This window comes from Bradysia coprophila, unplaced genomic scaffold, assembly GCF_014529535.1.
Source record: "Bradysia coprophila strain Holo2 unplaced genomic scaffold, BU_Bcop_v1 contig_732, whole genome shotgun sequence".
In the NCBI taxonomy this organism is placed as follows: Eukaryota; Metazoa; Arthropoda; class Insecta; order Diptera; family Sciaridae; genus Bradysia; species Bradysia coprophila.
Window position 1 is genome coordinate 2834083 of NW_023503972.1, and position 17595 is coordinate 2851677.

A 17595-nucleotide genomic window follows, 5' to 3' on the forward strand; every position below is an offset into this window, starting at 1 on the left:
CAAACAAAATTAGATCGAATTTGACGGTTAATTGAGCATAAAGTTTCAATTTAAATGGATGTAAATGAGCTTAGGATATATATGCAAATTTTGCATTTCCACCCACAATATTTACAGAGATTTTTAATGGAGTTGTATGGATTTTGATGCAATTATTTCGCGATGGATAATTATTGAAAATTCCAACGAAATGTAGCAGTGAAACTAATATAATCTCCCGGTGAAACAACAATTGTTTCGGACAAAAAATTAGTTTTAAACAAACTTGCAATGAACCCATAAACAAATTATTATTTTATCAAGAAAAAGCTCCAGTTGCATTGCCTTGCCAGTTAGAAATTTAATTAAATTTTATCTGAGATATTTTTAAGTGGTTTCCAGGTTCTTGTTCCTCTTCTGTGAACTTGCATTTCGAAGAGGCTGCACTCATACTTCTTTTAAAGAAAACTGAATTAGTACAACCAACTACCTGATGTCATGCAGAAGCAGCCTCTGTTTGATTCAATTAAATAATAACGTTTCTGCTACCACTAAAAATTAGAAATTCCTTGAAAACGGCTAAAAATATATATTTTCGCAACCACCAACAAAACGTCTTCGACCTACACCTAAACATGCAACAGTTCTTATTGCATTAAATCATACCGAACATTTAACCACTGCGAGATGTATGACACGTAATTTAATGCAACCAAGAGATAGATGCGCAATCTCTTCCACCCTCCGAATAAAAAAAATGACGCGAGAGAACGTACACGGATATGAAATTGTATGATGGTTAGTTATGCGAAAGGGGAGGCAATAAATAAATTCCTATTCATGTTCATATACGTACAATTAACTCACTGAAAAGGACTTTTTGTCGGAATGTTTTGTGGATCATAAAATTCAGTCATTGTTGTTCACTGAAGCCGTTCGGGTGGTGCAGTGCTTTTTGTGAATTATTTTCAAAATTTATGGTTCGGTAAAGCTGTATCATTGTCTGCATTGGTTGTTATTGTCGTTAATGAGATATAACAAAAACGTTGATACGAACGACTGTCAGAAATTGAATTTAACAAAAAAAGAAAATGTTTACAAATTGGCTAACACCAACAACCGCAGCAACTCCACCTCCCGATGTCATTATCGAAATTGGACCGCCACCGCATACGAGATTCATCGCCCACAGTAGTCTATTATCGGCACACAGTGGCTATCTGCGTTCAGCTATTCGTCCCGAAGAGAGAAACTTCGACAATCCCGTTTACCTTCCCAATGTTACAGCGGAACAGTTTGCACCGCTGCTAACTTATATGTACACCGGATACTTGGATCTGAGCATGGAGAATATCTTCGGAGTACTTTTGGCAACGCACGTTTTGCACATGCCACGAGCGTTAGAAATTTGCAGAGCCTTTTTGTCGCGTACCCAGACTGAAGGATATTTGGGCAGTTCGTTTCTACCGACAATTAGCGACCATAAAACAAACGTTGCATTCGGGGCCAAAATCATTCGACCGATTGCAAGTAAAGCCGCGATACCCGGTATCGGTTTCATATCGCCACCAACATCCAGCATTTCATTACCGAGCCGAGACACCCAATTCAAAAGTATTCATCAAGAACGTGAACGTTCGCCGATAGCTACATCATCAAAGAAAGTTACGCCTCCGCCGAAAATTAAGGAAACAAATAAGAAAACTAGTCGGTCCAAGCGCTCGTCTGTCACTACCCCCACACAAGTGGAACGGAAAGAAGTACGTGAGGTCAAAGAGATTAGGGAATCAAAATCTAAACCAAAGCCTATAATTGCCGAAGAACCCGTCAAGGTGGAAGAGAATTACAACAAAATTATAATCGACATAGCCAGTTGTGACGGTCCAGTGAGATTCCGGCGTGTTTTGAATGAGGCCTACGGCAAGCAACCATTACCGAATCAGTCGACCCATCGACCATCGGAACGAAATCAACAAAATCTGGTGACATCCTTCCATCTCCAAATGGCAAAGACAATCAGCGAACAGCACCAACAACAGAATACAGCAGACGAAGAATCGGAGAATAGTCAAGAGATTATTGTCAACGATCCTCCCAATTCGCAAGCGAATAGTAAATCGTCGACGACGGCGACAGAAGAGGTGTACAGTTGTGTGTACTGCAAGCATACGTTCAAGAGTCAATACTGTTATCAGAAGCATGCCAAGAGACATATCAATCCGTTGAGCATTGACAGTGAATTGGTGGTGGAGACATTGGATTCGGGCAGTGAGAAGGAAGAGAAAGGTAGCAGTTCTAGTGGTTCAGCTGTAAAACGAGAAGTACGACCATTGGACATGAATGTGCAGTATTATCCGTGCAAGACGTGTGGCAGTAAATTTCCCAGTTATTATTTTGTGCACAAGCATCGGAAACTGTGTCATGCCAATGAGGAGAATTGAACTTTTTTTTAATGTTTAACGCTAAACCAGTACAAGTTGTTAGTAATAGTATAACGGAAATTATGCAGGTAAAATAAAAGAAATTTGATCTTGTGATGAACATATCAATCAAGAAAAATTGTTGGTTTAATTTTCGAGTTTCGATAAAAATGTCCAGTCGATTCGTTTAGTAACATTAGCTGAAGTAAAAGTGGTACGGAAGTGATGGAGCATTGTTTTCTGTGCGGACGTATCGGAAAAAGATATATCAAGAGGGCAGACGTTAAGGCAGTGAAACTAAAAATGGAAAACTATTTCCGGAAATCGCATTAGTTGCCAATGATTCTTTCTTTTTACAACCGGATGTAAATCATGTCCAATTTTAACTATTGGATGAAAATTTTCGATTTCATTTAAAAACTTTATTGCCCTAATTATACTCAAATTTTAATTGAATTTGAAGTCGATCCGCTCATGTGATGGAAATTAGTTGGGAATAATTGAATAAGAGAGATTTTTTTTTTTGCTAAAACTCAGCACGTGTCCGGTCTATTTACCATCGAATTAAATGAAATTTCGTGGAACTATTTTGAATTTTTTTTTAATAGAAAAAGTCAATGAATCGAAATTAAATTATCGATGATAGTGATGCCCATTCGGCGAGCACAAATAAACGAAACTCTTATCCTAAAAAAAAAATAAATTGCTAAATTTATTAACCCTTTAGAAACGGCTCACGGTATCGCAACAAAATCATTAAAGCGGTTACTTCAGTTGTATAAAGTAGATCACAGTGTATGAGACCACATAAACCGGAGGTCATTGCTGATTTTTGGTGAAGGATGCCGAAATCAGGTGGGAGGTTAAATCGAGGGGGAATCGGGAGGAAATAGTCACCTATTTACCTTACAAATATTACAATAAATAAAAATCATCTGCTCTATTACTTCCTAAAGTTCCAGCATTGCCTCTTCGTATAGCAATAGAAATTTTCTGCAACAGATAATCTTTGGAACGTGGCTCCCCAAATGCTCTCTTCATTAATGACCCCAACTTGTCAATAAATTTCTTCGTTTCTGGTCCCATGCAAAGGCTCCGCTCTATCTTACTATTTCCTTAATTTCATCTATTTTTTCGACAAAAATAGAGAAAATTCCGCAAAATTCAAATGGGGAGGAAAATAGCTATTTGCTATAGGATGAAATAGGAGGAAATGGCTTCGTTTCTCCCTCGGGTTAAATTAAACTTTTGAATGAATATCACTTCAGGGATTGACATAAACCCCAAACATAAATCTTGTACCTTAGAGGTAGGTTCCGCATCTCAGTTGATCACAAGAGTTTAGTGAGTTTAGTGACTTAGAACTAAGAAAAAATTCCCTGAAGCATCTAAACTTTGTGAGTGGTCTTAACCTGTTATTTAACCTGCCTTGCAGTGTATTTTCAAAGATTTCATGAAATTGCGATTGTAAACAGAGTAAAATTTTCAAGAAAATTTGGTCTACAGTCATTAACTCTTAAAAACCAGCCACTACAAGGAATGTAAACTTTTCAATGTTTTTGAGGTTCCCAGTACTTAAAATGTCAGATGTCACTGGTTTGTTTATTGGTTCTCACACTTCTCACAGTGGTTGGCTTTTGAGTGCAAGTCACTGTTAAAAGGGACCATTCTGAGTAGTTTTGATAAGATTTAGAAACTGCCCGTAAATGACGAGAACTGTTTTTCTGGTTTTTTAGACCCTGTCTCGTCTTGTCCACCATTTTCATTTATACAGGTATACCTTTTTAATGGTGTGTCAAACTACGCCAGATACCACTTTCCTTCTAAAAGTGGACGTGGACAGGTCCTTAAACAAAATACTCTTCTAACCTTCTTGATGAGTCTTTAAATATGACGACGGAAGAATCTAAGAATTAAGAGTTGGATTAGGTTGTATAAGCTAGATTTAAAATTGAGAATCTTTTGGAATTTTCCAATGGTTTTCTGTCAAATTCATCAGTCTCAGGAATAGATTTTTATAAAGTCAATCACAACCTTAATCGTTCCATTTACTATATTGTGGTAATATGATACTGTTTGCCAATATTCCCCGTTTTTTACATAACAAAAAAAAAACGAAATGCCTGGTGCCCGGTTTAATTAAAATCCATGTCGCAATTTTTATTATTAAAATAAAATATTCAACAAATCAAATTTATTTTCGTACCAAAAAAAAAACAGCATACGAAAAAAGTTAACTGCATTTTATTGTTAGCATTGTCAGCATCACCGGGGGGAGTTCAAACATTATCAGATTTAATTTTAAAATGGAAATTTTAATCCAACTCACAATATGATTTTACATTCTGCAATGGATTTATAATTTGACTCATAAAATTGATGTGTACACAACACACACAAATCTATAGATGTAATACAGCGATTTTGCAGTTTTGTCACAAAAAAACAAAACAAAATATATCCGGGACAACAATTGGAATGGACAAGAAATTTAAAATTCGTTCACAGAAATGATAATTGGTTTTTAGCGATTATAACGTAGTGGAGTTAATTCAACGTGCAACGAAAGTGACAATTGAACAAATTCCACTTTTTGGCTAAGTTTTCCCATTAAATGATTTTTTTTGCATGAATCTCATGAGGGGTGCAAAATAGACCGAAATGGTCTATGTTTCTCCTATAACAATAATCGGAATCAAGGCTCTGAACAGATGGATGTTCGTTCAGGTGGAATTGGATTATTCAACCGCCTTGTAACGATGCGAGTGCGCTAATTAATTTTCAGAAAACTTTTTTTTTTCATAAAATAAGCCCGCGATGGTTGTCAGCCAATCATTTTCAATTATCCATATAGTTCATTTGGTTACCACGTATGCTATGCTAACAGAGCCATATTCAACGGGATAGCACTGATACCGATTAACAACCATGAAATTTACATCCACTTTGCCATCATACAATTGCCTACCCGCCACTTTTCATTATAAATGTTGCCAAAGCATACATCTTAATACCCGAGTGAAAATAAAAAGCTCAAAAGATCAAACAGAATATTCTTGACAACTTCATTTGTTGTATTTTTAAGGCAGTGAGGAGGTTTTATTGAACTTGTGATTCAATGGCAGTAGTGTGCTGAACTCTCATTTTGCTTAGAACTTCACTTCACACGCAAAGAAAAGTGCTGGTGATAGTAGAGTTATACAAATGTGCAAAATAAAACTGGCTTCCGAATCATAACCCGAAAAAACGCTAATACTCGGCAGTCAAGTATTTTACATGTCCTATGGTAATGAAGCTCCAATATAAGATTTAAGAGAGAGTCTTAGATTTCTGAACACATGTGAAACTTTCCTTTTGTCAGTAAGACTTTAACGTTTCACATGCGAAAACTTTTACTATCGGATCTACTACTTCATTTGTGTATAAGCATAAGCAGATTGAAATTCAAATAGAATTTGAGTCCACATTTGAAACTCATTCTTAATTGTCCTCTATACACCGGCCTTAGGATTAACAACTTCTGGTATTAAAAACTTAGTGATGAGGATTTGCCATCTTTGGATGGAAAGCGCCTTAACGACTTCTTTTAAGAACCGGTAGGGTCCACTGCCAGAAGGAGCTTGGGAGTAGGAAACAGAGGGTCACAGATTTGAGTTTCTGCATCTACTTGAAGAGTCCTCCACGGCCTCCACACAACTCGAATCTATTCAACTACTTCAATTGATCTAAGGTTTTTTCACAAAATTGGTTTCGAATCTTTTACTTCAATTTTCTGAACATGTTTTTGACTGCATAAGTAAGAGAGCTTGTTGTTTATTCCAGAAGCCTTTACAGATTAATAGATGATAGATTTCGGATTTCATGCCATTAGTGACAGTTTACATTGTTATCAACAAATACCACCCCTTAACTCACAGGATTTCAGTTACACAAATGTGAGAGTATTATAAACCAATAAGTTCGTAAAATAATAACGAAGATCTAAAATCAAATTTATCTCGAAGTTCACTGATTTATTTGAAGAGAAAACAAATTCTTTTGCTTACCTTTACATTCAGGCGCACCATTGTCCTCTTCGGTTGTTGATTCTGACGGATCTTTTCGTCGTTTTTTCGTTTCACTGAAGAAAAAAAAATTGGAGAAAAAAGGGAAATTAATTCAACGATTCAGACAAATGAATGGGAAATTAAAATCTGATGTGCAAACTGTAATTTCGTTTGGTTTGCAGAGAATCAATCTACAAAATAGATCACTTCTATTCGCGCTGCTATTGAACAAATAATATAACGAAATCAATCGAAACGAATGGATGAATACGAACAAACAAAACCATCGAACAAATCAGCGGCGGGTGAATTATGGAAATTCTTTTTTGTGTTTTTAAATTAATTTAATCTTTCAAATGGATTCTTCCGCCTAGCTAGATGAGATATTCGAGGAAATCAATTAAATTGAACGATTTGATGGAATTTATGGAAAATCCAAAATGTAAAGCGTCGAAGGAACACCGAATACTTTCTAATGCAATTGCACAGTGGAAAGCGTTCGGTGTAATTGAAATTGAAAAGTCGACTAACTTCTTGTCAGTTTGGTGAAAACGGAACATAAATTTGCTCATGAAATTCAAATGCAAATATTCTCGGCTGATTTGTATATATTTGCAATGCATGGGGGTGTAGTGAGTTTGCGAAAAAAAAACTTCATCGAGAACGTAAAGTTGAACTGGATTTCCAAAACTTTCGGAATGTTCACTGATGGTATGCCATAGTGCGTTACATAGGGAAATGTGAATCACACATCAGTTGGTCACAATAACACATTCATTCCGGTACAGCCCTCGAAGCAGCTGTTTCGAAAATTAAGTGGTTTTGATGGGATCGTTGCAGAAGGAACGACAACTGCCCCGATACTAACACTTGTTTTTAGGTTTATGTCTGAAACGGCTGCAATGAAATCCAGAGATGATTTAGGTCTGTCTGGCACTCAGGACACCGAAGAGTATTATTCAAAAGGACCAAAGTATGGCAGACGCAAGAGGAGCATAAATGTTGGCTTATGCGTGGCGCTTAAATTGTGTTTTTAGGTGAGGTACAGCCAACACTTCTCTGGACATTACATGTCCCTCATCGGAATTACATAATACAAACTCAAGAAAGTACAACCAGGTTACCGTGCTTTCGGAACTAGAATATGGGCTACGAAGAAATCGTTGACTTGATGGTCGGTCATCAGAGTTTTGTCGGGAGAGGGAATGGAACCACTAATTGCAACCCCAGAACTTGTTTGTCTTAATTCTATGTGAAAATTAACTCATTTCACTAAACATACCTCGTCACCTCTTCCTTAACATCTTCATGAATTTCATTGAAATTCGTTGCGTTCAAAATCGACGACGACGACGATCCACCCCCATCCACAGCCTTAATAAATTCGTCTTTTATCAGTTCCTTCCCTAAGCCATCCGAATTAACCAGAATGCCACCGGTTGACGATTTTGCCAGCGATGTCACAATTTCCGTTTTGACGCCGTTCGGTGTGTTTGTTATCGTCACATTTACAAATGTCGTGCTAACCGGTGGTTGTTTGCTGGTCGATTGATTTGACGGTGCCGATATTGTTGCAATGCTTGATGTTGTTGTTGTAGTTGTTGCAACGTCAGCTGACGGAATTGTAGCTGGTGTAACGAGTGGCGGTGTTGTCGATGCATTGGTTAAGGGAATTTGTTCTAAAAAAGAAAGAGAAATTGATGACAAAGACCCAGACACTGGAAATGCAAACAGAAAATCACCTTTCTCACTTGCTAACGAACTGGATGTGGCGGTTGTTACTGTCGGCGTTGATGTCGGCACCGATAATTTGGATGTTGTCGATGCTATCGTCGATGTTACACTACCGGTTGTGGTTGTAGCACTGACTGACTGTACTGCATCTGCGCACACATCCATTGGCGATGGTTGCGTATCATTTGCTAGGTTTTCTTCGGTTAATTTTGTATCTACATGCGGTACATTGCATATTGATGGTTTCGTGCTGAGCTCCGGCGATGTGTCCGTGCTGAGCGGATTGGTTGTCGTTGAGTTAACAGTTGCTGCCGCTCCTATTGTGGTTATTGTTGTTGTCGTATCAAGGGAATTCGAATTATCAGATGAAGTTGTCGGTACGGATGCAGGTGTACATATTGAACTGGATGAAAAGGGTAACGATTGGCCAGTTGTGGTTGCAGTGAGTTGTACTGGCGGTGATGTTGATGAATTGGAATTTACTGAATTGTTGGTTGTTATAGTGGTCGATGTTGCTGATGATGTGGTTGAGTTTGCGGCACGATCTCGTCCGCCAGTCTTTTGTTGTTGTTCACGTTGAAGTCTACGGAGAATTGGGGAAAGGCAACGGGGTTAATGATGGCTTGAAATTCGAAATTATCTGAATTTTGAAAAACTTACCTAGTCGTGACGCCAGTGGTTAGAGCGTCAACAATGCACTGTGATTGTGATTGATTGGACTTCTGTGGATTACGCGAACTTCTCGTTCGTTGTCTGGACTTTCGCAGTAATTGTTTAAAATTTTCAGTTTTTTTGCTGAGGTAGTAATATCGTACACAGTCCTGTGCACTTTTGCGGTCTAGACTAGCAGAAATGGCGCCAAAATTTTTCGGATGTTGCAAGAACTTTTCTTTAAATACTTCCTTTTCACCAGCCGTCCAAACATTTAAATTTTTCCGCTCCTACAAAAAATGGTACAACGGGTTCACATTCAACCAATTCAGTACGAGTAACAAATTTAAGACTTTTTACCTTAAAATCGGCCTCCATATCCTGTAATGCCCCATTTTCGTTATAGAAAACACACCTCCTTTGCGCTGCATCCAGCATCAGTGGCGGTATCACAGCGTATGATCTCATTTTCTTATCTTCCATTGCCTAAAATTTAAACGAGAAAACATTTATTCTATATGGTCACACACTTAGCTGTGAATGACGTACTGAATCGAGCGTCTTCATCACACTCACCTGTTCTTGTAAACCGTCCATGATTTCTTCGAGATCAGCTTCCGACTTTATCCTAGAACCCACTCGATTGAATCTCTCCTTATCTTCCCGTTGCTTTCGAAGTTCCGGAAAGACCTGAGTGGGAATAAACAAAAAATCCGGTCAGTTAGTTAGGCATTCGTGCGTCGTATGAATTCGTGTGTGATTTTACCTTTTCAAAAAATTCCCTATTTTTGGCTTCTTTCGCCTTTCGTTTAGCACTAGATTCGATTTTTTCCACTCTCCTCAACCAGTCCTGGGACAGTTGAGTATATTTCTCGGCCAGCGCTGTATTTTTAGCTGCCCGTTCAGCCTTAATTTTTCTCAAATGCATTAACAATCTCGACTTAAACGCCTGATGCTGTTGAATAATTTCTTTGCACACATCCACGTCAGACGGTTGATTGTACAGTGGCAATTCAACCGGTGGACCCAATGCCGACAGAATTCGATGGGCTTCAAGAGCTTTCTTCCGATTATCTGCATAAATTTTCTGTGCTAAGCTGCGGTGCTTAGGTTGCACCTCTTGATTTTCTTCAACAGCAGCCGGCTTTGCCGTTGTCTCCTCCAGTGACACTTCTTTCTTTTTCAAATTAGTGATTGCCTTCTCAGCCTTAACAATCTCCAGATCGACCTTCGAAATTTGCTGCAGTAGTTCATCCTTGGTCGTCCGGAACTCCTCGGCTGGATCGTTTATGGGAAGTGTTGGTGATATTGCCTCCACTTGCGGATGGTAAGCCCCAGTCGACGGTGGATCACGAGTGTCGACATTAAGTAAAGTTGGTGGGGTTGCATTCGTTGACGGATCGCCGAGACGAATTTTCTTAAAGGCAGGTTGTCCTCCAGGATCAGGCGGTGCTATATATCGAGGCGGCAAGTATTCGGTTGCGTGTGGCAGAAGAGATATTCGCGGTCGTGGTGGCGTTGCTGTTTCCATCGCACTGGATTGTCCCACAGATACTGATAAACTATTTGGTACCGATGGTGCTGCACGCATATAGTCCACCTGTTCAACGAACAATAAAATGTATTTGAGTGTTTTGTCCCCACAAAAAATATGGCGCCGGATGGAAGTGGTGGCCAAAGTTCACGTCGAAATTGCAACGTTTTATTGTCAACAAAGCGATGCTTGTTGTCAAAACTTTCTCCTAATCGACCACCTAACCTCTCAACACGGGCATATTAATCATAATCCATTCATGTATTTACCTGTTGTGGAACCTGAGGTACACGTGCATAGGGATTTTCTCTAAAGGGTATCGTACTGTACGCACTTTGCTGGACATATCTAGCGGGAGCTTCGCGTGCCGGCACTCCGGATGAGAATGGAGCGTACGTTGTTGCAGCACCTCCTGGCCGTGGTGGAGACAATGGACTTGCAGCTGAACGCGATGTTTGTGAAGGTTGGGTACCGCCTTTATTGTACGATTGTGGAGTGTCGACCGGCCTGCAAATAACAGTAAAACATTTTCGATTAATCATAATTTCATTACACTTGACTCGAATCGGTCGAATCCGTTCTGTTTAAATGGTGTTGACCTTGGCATTGTAATTAATGGTAGTAATGTGGTTTGTAGTCAAAAATTAAAATAAACAAAATTAGTGTTCACGGTGTTCACACAGTCATTGACTTTACATATTGAATCGATTTCAGCCATTAGAAACGTCAATATTTTTCTAAAAGTTTGAGCTGCCGTTGCCAATAATTCATTATTGAAATGTCGGCGCCAATTTTTTGAGCTAGCATTAGTTCTGGAAAAAATGACGATCGATACTGCTAACTGATTTTAGGCTCAACAAATAATTTATTAATTAAAAATCGGTTCGACTTGTCAGTACATCATCCAAAAACATTGTTTTATGAAGCAGTAGTGACAATTCAAACCGAATTAACGGTAAAAACGATTCTGAAATAATTTTGCTTGAAATTTTAGTCAATTTCGCTTCAAACAAAATGATAGTGACAAGTAAAAGGGAGTAACATCAATTCGCAACCGCCTACAGAAAATGTCTTTCTTCTCCTATCTTGTTTTGACAGGTGAGAAAATAGAAATTTTTTCTCCGAAAAATCGCATTTCTTTTGAAAGATTGTGTGACCTGTTTTTGTTTCGTGTAGAAAAACGGTTAACCTCTGCTCCGGAAGAAAATCGAAAATTCCAACAAGAGCGAAGTCTTGCGGTTCTTTCCTTGGTAACTCCGGTAGATATCAATTAAATGTCATATCAGTGAGTTCACAAAAAATAGATCGCTGCAAGTAGAGACAATTAACTGAAGCGGCGTTCGCTGTCCATGACAAACATGAATGACAAACAAATTGAGTTTTCAATTTGTCTTCTCTTATTTCTAAGTGTGACTTCAAGCTCACTTGACTTATTCTTCTAATGTGATCATTTTCGTCCAGAGGGCTACATCCAGTTTTAAACATAGATCGTTGTTTCCAAAGTCTGTGTCATACCGTTCTGCACGAAGAAAGAGTTTTCTTTCTGATCGGGTGTCAGGTGTAGGTTTTCTCTTAGCTTATTTCGAGAGATTGTTTGCTTAAAATAAAACCCAACCCATTAAAACGACTTGTCGTCGCTACCACTCAATGTCCTGGCGTCAAAATAAAAAACTTTCTTAAAAAATAGATTTTGATTTTTATTCATTTTTTCAATAATCATTGTGACTGTCGTCCTCCTCATCATCAACAAATTCCTCGTCGAGCATCATCACATCCAAATATTCAGCATCATCCTCCTCCCAGGCCGCTTCCTCTTTGATTTGACGATTTTCGATTATTTTGATCTGTTCCGCTACCTTTTTCGGACCTAGATTTTAATTATTTTTCATTTGAGTATTGCGTTCAAAATGGAACGAAATTGGTCAGTTGTCATCGTCTTACCCTGTTTTTGTACAAGCATCGGTGCGGGATTCTGACTTTGCCGGATTTCCATCATCTCTTGTTTCAGCTTCTTCATTTCTGCCTGCATTTCGGCCATCTTCTGATCGGACCATTTACATTTTAACTCAAGTACCCGGCATTTGTCTTTCAAATCTGTATTTTCCTTTAACGGACTTGTTGATTTACTCTGTTCAGGCTTCTCCGTTTTGATGGTTGCAGGAGATATGCTATCGCCAGTCTTGCATCGAACCACCCTCCTTCGATCTTTGGATATGTCGACTAGTTCGAGGATTTCATTCTCGTTAATTGGTTCGTCATCCTCAGCCATCACATATCGAATGACATGCGCATGTGTGTTCGGCACAACTTTGTACACTATCTGTGGTTCGGTGTCACTACCGCCCGCCAAACCAGTTTCGTCCAATTTATTCAGATCCACATCGGTGCCACGTACATAATACATTGTCTTCTCCGTGGCGTCATCGTTGGACGGTTCATGCCATAACGGTGCAAGTATCGGCTGGGTTATCGGCATCGTTTGTCGATTGTTCTGACCCGACACTGCGATAATATCGAGAATTTTGCAGTCAGTTTTCGTGCACTGAGATAAATCGGATTTGTTTGTGTCATTCGGTTGGTCAGTCTTCATTTCCTGAGCGAATAGAGACTCGTAGGTTATTTCTCCAGCTTTGAGTTTGGATCGTTTCGCTGTTTTTGGCATGTTGGTCTAGAATATACGAAGTTTTTCGTTGGCAAAAGCATTTTCGTTTTCATGTCTCATTCATACACACAAACAAACATTTTGACTAACTATAAGAGGGTGAAACCTTTGCTGGTGCTTCAATTTTCTATACTGACGTTTTTCCCGTTAAGCACGGACAAATTCTCCTCCATCTTTAATGAATGTGTCCGCACCGACCAGTCGACAAATTACATTTTCCCTTGTACTTATCACAAACATGGAAAATATATTTCGCACTCGAGCTAATTATTCCCGAAAGTCTCTTTCCTCGACATTAAATCCTTACCAAATATGGTACGACGAAACATAAATTTCAATATAAATCATTTAACAAACAAAATAGGTTATGCGAGCACGGAACGTATACTTTCATAATCAACTTAAAGCTAAATTTCGAAGATATTACGTTCTGATGTTCTGTCGGTTAAGTGTGTTCCTTTAAAGTTAAATCAGCCGTATAGTATGGAAATAGAAACAAAGTGGTTGTTATGAAACAACTCTCGTTATAATATAAAGTTACAAATTTAATAATTCATACACTAAATATAGTGTACAGGTCCCTTGTAAGGTGGAATAAATGAAATGACACTGAGAGATCCAGTCGAGGATCCAGTACGGTTTTGTCGTTTTGTGTTAAGAAGAGAAAATTTTGTTGTGTCACACTCGAACGAACCACCAAATATTAAATATTAAAACGAGTAAACAACATCCTGCTAATCAGTTCATAAAAAGAAATTTAGACTGAGCTCCAACCTCTGCTCTTTTATGTAAGAAATTGAAAAAGATTTTGTATTAAAAGAAGTAACAGATGTACTGATTACACCGAGAAACGGTTACAGCAATCATCTTTGAACAATTCACTTCCGAAAACGGAACGGCGATTTTTTTGGATAACCTGTTATCGAGTCTCAACTCCGTACACTTCACCCAATTGGCTCTCTTTCTACACAGCCATATGTTTTCTAGTAACTGTGGTCTCGATTTCCTCAATAGGTTCAATAGTATGTGTCAAAGTTAGAAACCTAGTACTTCATAAGTGTCTAACAGGTGTCATCGGAATAATGTAATTCTTCTATTGCGTAAAATCAGAGTAATTTGGAAACTGGTGGGAACAGTTTGCATAATACGCTCGCGTTCGCAACGGCAAGATGATACTACGTTGCCTTTATTTAAACATAAACCCCGCCTTGCATATATTGCCGGCGAGTTGTGTAACATACTAACAACAACAAAAAAACAGTAGAATGGAAATCGTGTGAACATTTTGCCTACTCCACTCAATCCAACCAGTGCAAAAATTTTCACTTATGTGAATTGTGAATGCTGTTCTTATTTACTGCTTTTACTTCACATAAATCATTGCCTTTGTACTATCAGATCTAAGAGAACTTAAATGAACCCATTCAGAATACAGATTTCATACAGATGATAATGTACGGATGGATACATCCCGCATGCCATTACTCGCGTAAAATTGAAAGACTTTTGCCGGGGTGTGCATTTCGTCTTTTAATAAAATATTTTCATAAATTTTTCACTCTGAATGGCTTCATTAAATTATACACAGACACACAATACACGCATGTAAGCATACATGTCGGTATCATGTCGATAGGAGATATATTTCTTTATTGTAACCCGAAAAAAATATGGGTTGGCAAAGGCAAAGTTCATTTTGGCATGTTGAGAAAAGTGATAGCAACGCACAAAAATAGGGTTTGTTACCGACTCATCTGCTGATGAACAGTGAAATAGAATTTTTATCAGTTGGTGTATGGAGGGAAAATATAGCAAATTTTCGCAGAGACATTTAATTACCATCGTTTCAAGGCAGTTGAAACAGTTGAAAGAACGGCACAGAGTGAATTGTCGAATTTACGGAATACGGAGCTGTAATTAACGACACGATAACGACAAAGGGCTGCGAGAAAATCCATTTATAAATGTACAACGGGGAACAAAATGTAAATCGGAAACATTTTTCAAGGTCAATCAACACCAACTGCGTTGAATGAACGGCGGAAAATTTATTCGATAAGTTATGTTCGAGGGGGTATGCGATCGCTTCATTAGTATTTTATGCGGAACATCTGATTTTTACTGTTATGGTTCAAGTTTGGGTGAAATTCCGGTCTTAACGATTTTCAATATGCTATTGAATATAAGCGTAGGAAACGGCAATAAGTTTCGTTCGTACGCTTCAGCTATACCTACAGTCGAATTTAATTGATTTCGTTTCGTTGAAAATAACATTAAGTTGATCCGAATGGAAAACAGCTAAGAAGGGAATGGGGTACAGCAAGAGTAAAATAGTTATTTATTTCGACAATATTGCTTGCACGAAACGGCAGGAAATGTCTTTCAATATTTTTTTCATGTCTAAAAATCGTCGACTACAGTTTCGCTAAATTTAGTTGAAGCAATAGGAATCATTGCTCCATCATAATTTAATTAATTCAGATTCGAATCAACCAGTTGTAATATTGAAGCCAATTAGACCACATCTGTAGACAGAACTGTCAATCAGCAGCATTGATTTGATAACTATGAGCCGTTCTTTTCGCATCAATAACCACACTCGTGCAACAATGCATCCACCAAACCGATACGGTCGTGTAAATTGCTAATTAATTTTGTTCACAAAGGCAATATACATGGAAACCAATATCAAAGTCAATTCAACGTGAAACATAAATTGCAATTCTTTGATGTAGCGCAATATGTACAGAATGTACGATATACATACATTGTGTGATCATATGCACATTCTACCTACATAATTGTGTCTCACCTCTTTTTAATTGGGTGTTTTATTATGTATTTCAGTAATGTGCACATACACGAATTTATAAAACATTCCTGGCTAATTCGTTGCTTACAGCTCACACATAACAAGTTGCTGTCATCACTCACATATCACCCGCAGTCATTTTGTAGAAATATGTATGTGCACATGCGGTATAAATCTCCGACACTTATATGCCGTTTACATTATATACTGTTGTCTTGTCGGTGTTCAATTAAAAATAACATCACATGTCTAAGTGATTCCAAGTGAATACATAAAAAAAAGGTCAAACAAGTACGAACGCCAAATTGTTTAAACATATAATCGATACACATAATTAGAGGCCTTAAAGATTTATTGTTCTGTTTTGTGAGACCCGTATATGAAGTGGCGCTTCAATCAGCGAGTCTCTATTAATGACAATCATTCTAATTTATCCTAAACTCTCCGAATATATCAATCATCTTGACTTTCAGTTTGGAGAGTGACCTAACAAAGTATTAATTATTTCTGAAAAAAAGCTCGTGCGACCATTCATGCCGGTATAGACACAATATAACGAATTTTAATATTAAGTTTGGAATTCAGAGCATCTACAAGTATAACTACAAAATTTAGTAGAAGTCATAGATGCAATAGTCAGAGTATATGGGTATGGTATGCATTGCATATATGTAAAGCCTACCTCGACCTATACAACTTTCAGAACAAAATGTACACAACAATAACAGAGATCCGAATAAATCACATCAAAAATGTAATTTAATTACATTTGGGTTTGTCATCGCACATATATATACAATGTATATTATACATGAAATATGCTGTGTCGTAATGAATTAAGAGTACCAGCAGAGAAAATTCACATTAAGTGTGGCGAGAGCGAAACATAAAAGAATTCTTATACAAAATGTTCTACTCATACAACGGACACAAACACATAATATGCACACTCCAAACATTCCAATTTTTGAATTGATTCCAGACTTACGTTCCAATGATTCCGACTTTGAAATGGCTGAAATGTGCACGCTGTTCCAGTGAGAAATTCTCGAGAAAATCGGCTTTAACGTATACCGCCGAAAAAACTCCGTTAGAAAATGCGATTGTATAAACCCAGCTCACCAATTCATAGCCACTCAACGATAAAACATTTACCCACACAACGTTCAATTTCAATAGATGTGTAAATCAGCAAAAAAAGAATTTCTTATTCTCGAAATTTGAACTCAAGCCGTATCGAAACGAGAACTGAAACTCTGTGCTTTGGCAACATACTACACAAATACCGCGATGTGGATTACGTTTACGAGCGATTAGGTTATACCAGACCGGTTATTTGCCATTTCATTCTAGCGTACACGTTGCTATGTAATGATGATGATGATGACGATGAAAAATGAGTATGGCTGCCAGACTCCACCCCATGGCAACGAGAATGATGTAGGTAAATGTTTGCAGTGGCTTAGTGCGTTGTAGGAGCTATAATAGGCACTGGAAACGTGAACTCGTGGGGTTTCTTCAGTAATATGATGTGTACATTATGTATATAATGGGTACCTATATATGAATGCGCGGTTGTTTGTTCGTTTCTGATGGTTAGGAAATTAAAGTGCATGGTACAGGTGCATCATTTACCATATTTATGAGGGTGATTTATACAGGAAATTTTTGTGAGAAGCTCGAACGTATATATGGAAAATGTATACACGTATGAAAGGGCTGCGACATGTTCACTTTATATAATAAAAATGAAAAAT

General features: G+C 38.0%; 3 protein-coding genes across 6 annotated transcripts in view; 1 reads left to right on the forward strand and 2 right to left on the reverse strand.

The window, feature by feature from the left end:
* LOC119084021 overlaps positions 1-17595 on the reverse strand; it is a 125691-nt gene that overhangs the window by 30575 nt on the left and 77521 nt on the right. For 3 of the 4 annotated variants that reach the window (XM_037193840.1, XM_037193837.1, XM_037193838.1), the window contains 8 exons: positions 10634-10871; positions 9597-10430; positions 9407-9520; positions 9191-9316; positions 8840-9120; positions 8188-8762; positions 7728-8124; positions 6446-6519 (listed from right to left, as the gene is read on the reverse strand). In XM_037193840.1, coding sequence (XP_037049735.1) covers positions 6446-6519; positions 7728-8124; positions 8188-8762; positions 8840-9120; positions 9191-9316; positions 9407-9520; positions 9597-10430; positions 10634-10871 — 2639 coding nt within the window. Of the gene's footprint in view, positions 1-6445; positions 6520-7727; positions 8125-8187; positions 8763-8839; positions 9121-9190; positions 9317-9406; positions 9521-9596; positions 10431-10633; positions 10872-10963; positions 11047-17595 lie in introns of those variants that run through there. The other variant, XM_037193839.1, reaches the window with a different exon arrangement.
* Positions 877-2551, forward strand: LOC119084038. Its single transcript, XM_037193870.1, has one exon. The coding sequence runs from the start codon at positions 1071-1073 to the stop codon at positions 2418-2420; it is 1350 nt and encodes a 449-aa protein (XP_037049765.1). The 5' UTR covers positions 877-1070; the 3' UTR covers positions 2421-2551.
* LOC119084048 lies at positions 12051-17128 on the reverse strand. Its single transcript, XM_037193884.1, has 3 exons — positions 16827-17128; positions 12306-13032; positions 12051-12231 (listed from the first exon to the last, which is right to left on the reverse strand). Exons 2-3 carry the CDS (start codon positions 13024-13026, stop codon positions 12074-12076), a joined length of 879 nt encoding a protein of 292 aa, XP_037049779.1. The 5' UTR covers positions 13027-13032; positions 16827-17128; the 3' UTR covers positions 12051-12073.